At 37.5% G+C, this 9,875-nt stretch overlaps 1 protein-coding gene across 1 annotated transcript in view; it reads right to left on the bottom strand.

Moving 5' to 3' along the window:
* The window catches only part of ADAM28 (ADAM metallopeptidase domain 28), an 87,911-nt gene that overhangs the window by 24,136 nt on the left and 53,900 nt on the right, over positions 1-9,875 (bottom strand). The window contains exons 10-11 of the mRNA XM_014533083.1: positions 7,248-7,417; positions 2,481-2,565 (exon numbers count right to left, since the gene is read on the bottom strand). Of these exons, the coding sequence (XP_014388569.1) occupies positions 2,481-2,565; positions 7,248-7,417 (255 nt within the window). The remainder of the gene's footprint in view (positions 1-2,480; positions 2,566-7,247; positions 7,418-9,875) is intronic.

The raw sequence follows: 9,875 nt of genomic DNA, 5'->3' as shown, positions 1-9,875 counted from the left end.
TTGTTTACCCATATCTTCAGAAAAAAATCACTTCTACTGTCATGGTAAACAACCTGCTTCCCTATTTATAATGGTCTGGCCCTCTAGCAACTTCAGCACGAAATTATAGCTAATTTGCCTACAAACGTCAGGTGGTCATAATAATCTGGACTCTGTGTATGTGTCCTTATCCCCCCAGTTCCCCCCACCCCACTCCCATTCATGCCCTCAGCCCCCTGGTGTGTATGTCCATTGGTTATGCTTATATGCATGCATACAAGCCCTTTGGTTGACTTTTACCCCTTACCCCCACCCTCCCCTACCTTCCCTCTGAGGTTTGAGCATCTGATCAATGCTTCTCTGTCTCTGGATCTGTTTTTGTTCATCAGTTCATGTTGCTCATTATAATCCGAAAATAAGTGAGATCATGTGATATTTATCTTTCTCTGACTGACTTATTTCACTTAGCATAATGCTCTCCACTTCCATCCATGCTGTTTCAAATGGTTGGAGTTCCTTCCTTTTTACCACAACATAGTATTCCATTGTGTGGATGTACCACGGTTTTCTAATTCACTCATCTGCTGATGGGCACTTAAAATCTTCACTATTGTAAATTGTGCTGCTATGAACATAGGGGTGCATATATCCTTTCTGATTGGTGTTTCTAGTTTCTTGGGATATATTCCTAGAAGTGGGATCACTGGGTCAAATGGAAGTTCCATTTTTAGTTCGTTGAGGAAACTCCATACTGTTTTCCACAGTGGCTGCACCAGTCTGCATTCCCACCAGCAGTGCACAAAGGTTCCTTTTTCTCCACATCCTCGCTAGCATTTGTCATTTGTTGATTTGTTGATGATAGCCATTCTGACAGGTGTGAGATGGTTGTTTTGATTTGCATCTCTCAGATGATTAGTGAATTTGAGCATGTTTTCATATGTCTCTTGGCCTTCTTTATGTCTTCTTTCGAAAAGTGTCCATTTAGGTCCGTTGCCCATTTTTTGATTGGATTGTTTATCTTCCTTTTGTTAAGTTGTATGAGTTCCCTGTAAATGTTGGAGATTAAACCCTATTGGAGATAACATTGGCAAATATGTTCTCCCATGCAGTGGGCTTTCTTGTTGTTTTGTAGATGGTTTCTTTTGCTGTGCAGAAGCTTTTTATTTTGATGTAAAATAAATGGGATGTAGTCCCATTTGTTTATTTTCTCTTTAGTTTCTATTGCCCTAGGAGCTGTATCAATGTTGGCATAAGAACAGACATATAGACCAATGGAATAGAATAGAGAACCCAGAAATTGACCCAAACCACTATGCTCAATTAATATTTGACAAAGGAGGCAAGAGCATACAATGGAATCAAGAGAATCTCTTCAATAAATGGTGTTGGAAAAATTGGACAGATACATGCAAAAAATAAATAAATAAACTAGACCACCAACTTACACCATACACAAAAATAAACTCAAAATGGATAAATGACTTAAACGTAAGATGGGGGAAACCATAAAATTATTAGAGGAATCCATAGGCAGCAAAATCTGAGACATATGTGAAGGGGAATATTTTAATGAGAAAGATATTAGTGGTTTCCTGCCATGAGAGATAGCAAAATTTATTCAGCATGTTAAGGAATCAGAAATGTTTTTAAAATAATCTACCTCCAGTCCCCAGCTTGCTTTTTAATACCTTCTAATTCAATTGGAGGGCTTTGATATGTTTAACTAATGGAGCTTTAAAAGTGTTGATTAACCTAAAACTTTAGCACATAGATATCTTTTTCAACTCTATTACTGCCAAGACTATACTTCAATGAATTCCAGACTTGCCCCATTGCATGAAGTCCAACCAATGGCCAACTTCATTACCAGATTATTTCTGATTAGAGGTGCACTTAAAAACACTAGAAAATTATTGCTAGTTTTAATTTCCCAATGGAGAGACAAATTTGCTGATAACACCAATTCACAGAAACCCGATTCCCTTATCTTCTTTGTTTCAAAGAACCAAGTAAATAGATTCATAATGCACAGTACAAGACTGGCAAGCAAGGAAAACTCGTGTAAGATGAGAAGGTAATACCCACCATTCACAAATTGTTTCATCCTGTTGAAATAAATATGTTAAACTTTGCTATCTAGTAAGATACAACTCCCTGGATGGAGACAAAAACAAATCAAAAAGGTTAAGAAAAGTAGAAGTGTGTTTCAAGACTGTCCAGACTGCTTTAAGATTTATTCAAATTTAGGGTATTCCTTTAAAATAGTTATTTTCATAACTTCAATGTTTTTCCCCTGGAATGACCCCATAAACAAGATAAAACATTATGATCGTGCTGGGTTTATACTGGATATGCAAGATACATTCAACATTTGAAATTCAATGTTAATCAGCCATGTCAAGACACTGAAGGAGAAAAAACTATACTATCTTCTCAATAAATTCACAAAACAGAGCATTTGACAGGCTTGAACACAGACCAATTGATTATCTTAAACAAACCTTAATGATGCCAACAGAATGGTAAGGAGAGCACATTGTGGACATGAAAGCAAGACCCACAGTTGTTCCAGAAAGTTCTGTTGCCCTGAAAGAAATTGATATGACAACTAAGCTTTATTTTCTATAGACAGTTCATCCACAACTCTAAATGATTAACAGAGAAACTCACATTGTGAATCATCACTCTAAATATGTCCTTCCGTTTTTTTTCCTGGACTGGTAGTTTAGTTGGTTAGAGTTTCTGATCAATATACTAAGGTTGTGGGTTCAGTCTCCAGACAGGCAGGGCACATACAAGAATCAACCAATTAATACATAAATAAGTAGAAAAACAAATTGATATTTCTCTGTTTCTCTCTCCCTTCATCTCTCTCTAAAGTAAATAAATAAATGATTTAAATATTTTCTTATTTTTTTTTATTTGGTGAGGCATTTTTCTTATACAATGGTTGTCATGTCACCTAAATCTAAGCACCTGAATGTAATCACTTTTAATATTTTATATCTATCATTCATGATTATTATATTTTCATTGTGGAATACATCCCTTGTCAGAAAATGTGTTTTTGTCTCATGCACCGGGGGGAGGGGGGGAGCCCTCAGCTGAGCCTGCCCCCTCTCACAGTCCGGGAGCCCTCAGGGGATATCCTACTGACAGCTAAGCCACAGTCTGGCCTCCATCTGCGGGAGGCAACTAGCTGATCAGGGGAAGGCACCACGCCCATCACCCCACTGCTGCTGCCACTGCCAGCCACTGCAGCTGCCAGCACTCAGCCCTTGCAGCCGCCAAGGTGTTTTTGTCAACATGGACTCCAGTCCCTTCACTACGAAAAAAATGACAACTTTCTTTAGGCATTTTCAAGATGTCTCTTTCATAGAATATAACCTCTCTTTCTTCCTTCCTTTCTTTCTTTCTTTCTTTCTTTCTTTCTTTCTTTCTTTCTTTCTTTCTTTCTTTCTTTCTTTCTTTTTCTTCCTTTCCTCACCTGAGGATGTTTTTCCATTCATTTTTAGAGAGCGTGGGAGAGGGAAAGACAGAGAGAAACATCAATGTGAGAGGAACACATCGATTGGTTGCCTCCTGCATGAGCCCTGACCTGGGCCCCAGCCAGGGAGGAGCCTGCAACCTAGGTATGTGCCCTTGACCAGAATCAAACTGGGACCCTGCGGTCTGCAGGCTGAGATTTTATCCACTGAGCCAAACTGGCTAGGGCAGGATATGATATTTATTAGCCCCTCCAGCAGCAGACCTCCATTTTTTCCTGCAGGAGTGAGATAGACAAACCCTAGATCACCTTCTTGAATTCTTATTACCCAAGCAAGTGGCATACTGCAAGCTTAGCCAATGAGCGGTCAGAAAAAGTGTTTCCTGTGCAGCTCACACACAGAGGCGGGACTTCTGGGTCACGGCCCTCTCCCTCCGACCCTTCGCAGCCAGAGCAGCTTTGTCGGGAAGGATGTCCAGAAGGTCATCTGGAAGACATCTGGTCTAATTAACATATTACCCTTTTATTAGTATAGATTGTCACATATGCTTTGTTTTAATTTATATTTTCCTGTTATAAAAGGGTGTCCCAAAATTCACACAAGTTTTGAATTTTACGCCATTTGTGCCGTAAAGTGTTGCCAATGGAAAAAAAAAAAGATAGCATGACAGCTGACAGTTCAGGGTTATTAAAAATGGAGCGCTACACAAAAAAAACAATGCTTCTTCATTGTTGAGTAATATTTTAAAAATAATGAAGGTTTGGCAGCTACAGTTCGCAATTTTTGTGCAAAATATGGTCGGAATAGTGATTTAACTTCATCAACTGTGATGAGATTAATTAAAAAATTTAGGGAGACTGGCTCAATTAGTGATCCTAAACATTCTGGCTGTCCTTCAACAAGTCATTCAACACAAAATATCAAAGCAGTTCATGAGAGTGTTGCTGAGAGTCCAGGGACATCAATTCGGCACCGTGGTCAAGAATCAGACATTTTGAGAAGCTCTCTACAGCGTATTCCTTGATGGCTTGGTTAATCGACAAAATTGTTGCATTTTTGGTTCAGAAAATCCCCTAGTGATTGTTGAGAAACAAATGCATCCACAACGTGTCACTGTTTGGTGCAGATTTTGGGCTGGAGGCATCATCGGACCATTCTTCTTCGAAAATGCGGCTGCTCAGGCAATAACAGTTAATGGTGCTCGCTATCATGACATAATAATCCATTTACCAGATATGCTATTCTATACATAACCCTATACTTTATGAATCAATAAAAAATTTACAATTTTTAATTATAAACCTGTTTTCTCTATCAAAATTACTTCTTGCGTGAATTTTGGGACACCCTTTATATTTTTATAACCATTTACTTTTATTTTCCTTTAGCACTGTTTTAAGTATAGTAGGATTTGGAATTTGGGTCCATTCTGAAAGATTTTGTGTTAATGAACCTTATTTGTTATTGAAATATTTGTCCTATTGAAGAGGGATTTGAAACACTTGCATTTATTTATGGAGATGATGTATTTGGTCTTTAGTAATTCTAATTTATTTTTCTCAGTTTTTAATGATTCCACTTTATTTCTTTGTTATTCTTCTTCTGCTATCTGTTCAAGATCCTGGTCCTCATTTGTACTAGAAATTTGCAATATATGCATCATTAGTGTCATCCCATACACTGGAAGGTCACAGGTTCCATTCCAGATCAGGGCACATACCTAGGTTGTGGGTTTGATGTTCTCTCTCACATTGATGTTTCTCTCTCTCTCTCTCTCTCTCTCTCTCTCTCTCTCTCCTTTCCCCTCTCTCTGAAATTAATAAGAATATCCTCTGGTGAGGATTGAAAAAGAAAGAAAATAAATTTACTTAGTAGATGCAGTTACATTTAAAAAAGAACCTATATCTTCCCACTTATCAACATCAAGAATGGAGAATATTAATTTTTGCCATGCAAAATGAGGAAATTGCATTCACTGTGGAGTGTTCAGATATCTGTTATTTTGAAATGATATTGATCTCTTAAAAATTATATTGTAAATTTACTTATACTTACATCTACATTTGTTTAGGTTCAATCTCACTACTAGCTCATTTATAAAAAATAAAATATTTCCCCATCTTGGAGTTATCTAGTTTGGTTCCAATTTTTAGTGAATAGAATATATTTAGACTCTAAGGTCTCTACCTGGTTACACTGAGATACAGGTATCTTTTGTTAATTTGTCAGGTAAATGGTAAACTTTCTATTTACAAGTAAATAGACAATTGTTTATTTCCATCATATATTTTAATCTGTTTATTTTAACCTATTCAAGAAACTTACTCAACATTTGATTTCCAATTTTTTATTTATGCACCTGTTATCTTATGTATAATTTGTATCTCTCTATTCTACTACTCACATACAGGAATACACTATAATCAAGCATGGCCCTGGAGCCAGTCTGGTAATTGGATTCCCTTACTACTTACTAGTTTAAGATCTTTAAAAATCATGAATTTTTCAAAAATGATGTTTTACCTTTGGTGGGCCCTTGAGTCTGGCTGACCTTCCCAAATGAAGGAACTCTGGCTGCTGTTCTTCAAAGGTAACCCCAAAGACCAGCTTTGCAGTATTCACATCCTGGAGTGCCTATGAATCTGGATAGGTCTATGACTTGCTCTTGACCAACAGAACAAATCATGTGACCATGTCATTTCTAAAATTGGGTCAAAACAAAGCCTTAAAGCTCTCTCCTGGGCCCCTTAGAATGCTTCTTCTGGGAAAAGTGAGTCACCTACTAAGATATCCAAAATCCTGAGACTGCCATGTTAGAGGCAGTCCAAGTTAGCCACACAAAAAGCTGTATATACAGAAAGATGACCAACCAGCCCCCCTTCTCCAGCCACACCAGGCAAATTATCAGCCATATAAGTGAAGAAGACTTAGTTTAAGTCAAGAGGTTGTGAGCTGATGTGTTATGCTGTAATAGATAACCAGCAAACAATATTAATTCTGACAAAATCTAATTTCCTGCTGCTTCCTTCTATCTGATACAGCTGCAAGCTATCCAGCAGAATTTTCTTGATTTCTTTTAAGGCAAATGTTCAGCACTTTTTGTATAATTTACAACTTTTATATTTATTTTCCCTGTTTTTTAAAATTAGTCATTTCAGCAGAATGGTAGAGGTGTGTAATTAGAATGCAATATTCAATTTATCTTCTATTCTAGAAGTGTGTCCTGACTAGCGCTTAAAGCTAATCAATTCTTTTTAAATAGTAAATCTAAATTCATCTGGCCATCCTCTAAACCAGTCTTTCCTTTCTGTCCATCCAATAAAAACAAACAAACTTCTTGTGAATCATTACTAAATCATTAGCTTCTCATAAAAAAGAAAAGAGCAGCCGAAACCGGTTTGGCTCAGTGGATAGAGCGTCGGCCTGCGGACTGAAGGGTCCCAGGTTCGATTCCGGTCAAGGGCATGTACCTTGGTTGCGGGCACATCCCCAGTAGGGAGTGTGCAGGAAGCAGCTGATGGATGTTTCTCTCTCATTGGTGTTTCTAACTCTCTATCTCTCTCCCTTCCTCTCTGTAAAAAATCAATAAAATATATTTAAAAAAAGAGAAAAGAGCATATTCAACATAAGGTCCTAATGAATACTTTTAAAACTTTTAACCTTCTATGTTAAACCATGTCCCCTTACCTTATACCCTGAGATACCACTTGCTTTGCCCGGGCTTTGAGAAGTTTTATACTAAAAACCACATAACATAAAAAGGGGGGAATCTATACATACGTGATTAACTGAGCAATATCATGACGCTTTCTTCTAAGGAGGACATCCCCCCTCCATTTAGAAAAGTTTTCCAAGGTGAAGCTTGCATTTGGGGTGATCTTTATCTTATCCTCATCATTCCAGATTTCTATCCCCACTAAGGCCACATGAGTATTGAGCTTTTTATAAACCTGTCCAAAGAGAAAAAAATGACAAAACATCAACTTATAATGGTGACATCATCATTTAATATTCTCAATATACTTTAGATTTTCAAACTATTTATAACACCACTGTAAAAGCTTTCTTTCTAAACAAATTTGTGAATGGAAGTTGCCATTTCTTTCTTGCAGAGGCTGATATTCCCATTCTTAGGCAAAACAAACACCCTTAGATATTTCAGGTCTGTAAATTCCTTTTTTTTTTTTTTTGGAGAAAAGGTTCTTTTGAGACAAATCTTTTTTCTGTCTGCAACCTCAAGAAATATAATTTTCTATTAGTGGTTCATTACTATTACTTCATTTAACTCAAATGCCTTGTAGCATTCTTAGAATCTTCATGTTTCAGAACTTAGCAAGGTTGAGTCAGTGCTGGTTTGGACAATAGTAAAGAAACGTGCTATGTGGAAAAGTCCTACATCTGGAAGTCACAATGAAATAAGTGGTCCTCTAATGCTGATAACTGAACTATAAACCAAATACACTACAATGCACATAGAATAACCTTTGGAAATAAGTTAAGCTTATGAGACAATACGCTTACTCTAAATATAAAAACTTAAATAGCTGCTATAGTTTATAAAACTATAGTGTTGGTCAAAGGATGAAAACTGCCAGTTTTATGATGAATAAGTTCTGGGGATTGAATGTAGGGCATGGTGATTAAAGTTAATATTACTATATCATATAATATACTTGGAAATTGCTAAAAGAGTAGATGTTCAATGTTCTCCTCAAAATAAAGAAATGGTAATTATGTAACATGATGGAGGTGTTGGCAAACCTATGGTGGTAATAATTCCACAATATATAATAGAACACCTTAAACTTACACAATGCTATATGCCAATTATATCTTTTTGAGATATACTGAAAAAATCCACAGTGACAGGTTTTCTCATGGGGCAACATTCTGCCGCATTAAAAGTAGTTTGTAAAATAATAAAACATTTAGGAATACAAGTGTCACCAAAAGAGAAGTAAAAATCTAACAAGATTAAAATCCTCTCTATTATTCCCTCAACTTCCTTATTCCTTTCTTGCTTTATTTTAGTCACCTGACAAAACTCTAATCCTGGCTGAAGCTCCCTCCCCACTCTGCCTGCCCCCCATCATGCCTCAGAACCCCGACAGGGAAAGCACACCATGCTGACTGCTTCCACATTGAAGCCCTGACTACTGACCTCAAGTGATCTTTCCCACACTCCAGAAACCAGCTGCATTTCCAAAATCCATTCACTCTCTGCACATTTTTTTCATACTCACTCCTCTTTCTTTGAAATTCTGACAGTTTCTTTTAAATCCTCACTTTAAATGGATGCCCCTGCTTATCATACTCACTAAGCATCTAGAAGCAATCAGGAGAGAGCTTCCACAAGCTCCTACCACCCATCTATCTACGCCCTGGCCTACACCTGTTGGAACAACCCATGCCTCTCCTTTCTTATGATGAATGCTCTGTGAACTGAAGGACAACTCCTTTATTCATGACCAGATCAAAGAGCTCTTCCAGCAACTCTTCCATCTTCCTTCTATGGAATTGTTTCCCATTAGCGGCAAAATGGGGGTTAGAGGATGAAAAGAGAATTTCTCTTTATGACCCTTCTCCCTCCAACTTAGGCTCCATTTCTCTGTTCCCCTTTAGAGCAACTTCTGGGGAGAATTTTCCATATTTGCTGTCTCTAATTTCACTTCTCTCGCTGTCTCTGGACTCACTCTAATCCTTATTTACTGTTGTACTCCACAGAAACTTGCATCTCCAGGTGACCAAAAACCTCTACTTTGTTAAATGCAATGGTCAATCCTTAGTGCTCAGAAGCATCTACAATCTTTGATCATTTTTCCTTTTATAGATTTCTGTTTCAAGTAGCTTCTAGAAGAACAACTCTCTCCTGGTTTTCCTCCTGCCTCACTATCTACTCCTTCTTGGTCTCTATCAGTGTCTCCTCCACTCTAATCTCTCCTCAGAGAAGTACTTCGATGATCTGTCTTTGGGTTTATTTTCTACTTATCTAGGCCCACACCCTTGGTGAGCCTGCACCAACAGTTTCTTGGCAAACTATTTCTAGAAAGCTCTAGATAGAAAATATCTTAAGCTTTGAGGCCGTGTACTCTGGGTTGAAACTATTCACCACCTCCAGCATTGTATCAGGAAAGCAGCAAAACAGACCTTGTGCAAACAAATGGGGGTGGCTGTGTTTCACTAAAACTTTATTTTGTAAAAAGGCAGCAGGATGGATCTGGTACACAGGCTACAGTTTTCTGACCCATGCCTTCTCTATATGTGCTGGGGACTTACAGATTTATATCTTACAGATTTACGTAAGCACTCCAATCTTATATTTGCAGCATTTCTACCTGGAAATCTTTATACAAAAAGATATCTCAATGTTAATTTGTTCAAAATGGAAATCCTAATCTGTCCTCTGAG

Source organism: Myotis brandtii, unplaced genomic scaffold (genome assembly GCF_000412655.1).
Source record: "Myotis brandtii unplaced genomic scaffold, ASM41265v1 scaffold94, whole genome shotgun sequence".
Classification (NCBI taxonomy): Eukaryota; Metazoa; Chordata; class Mammalia; order Chiroptera; family Vespertilionidae; genus Myotis; species Myotis brandtii.
This window is presented reverse-complemented; position numbering and strand designations above follow the sequence as displayed.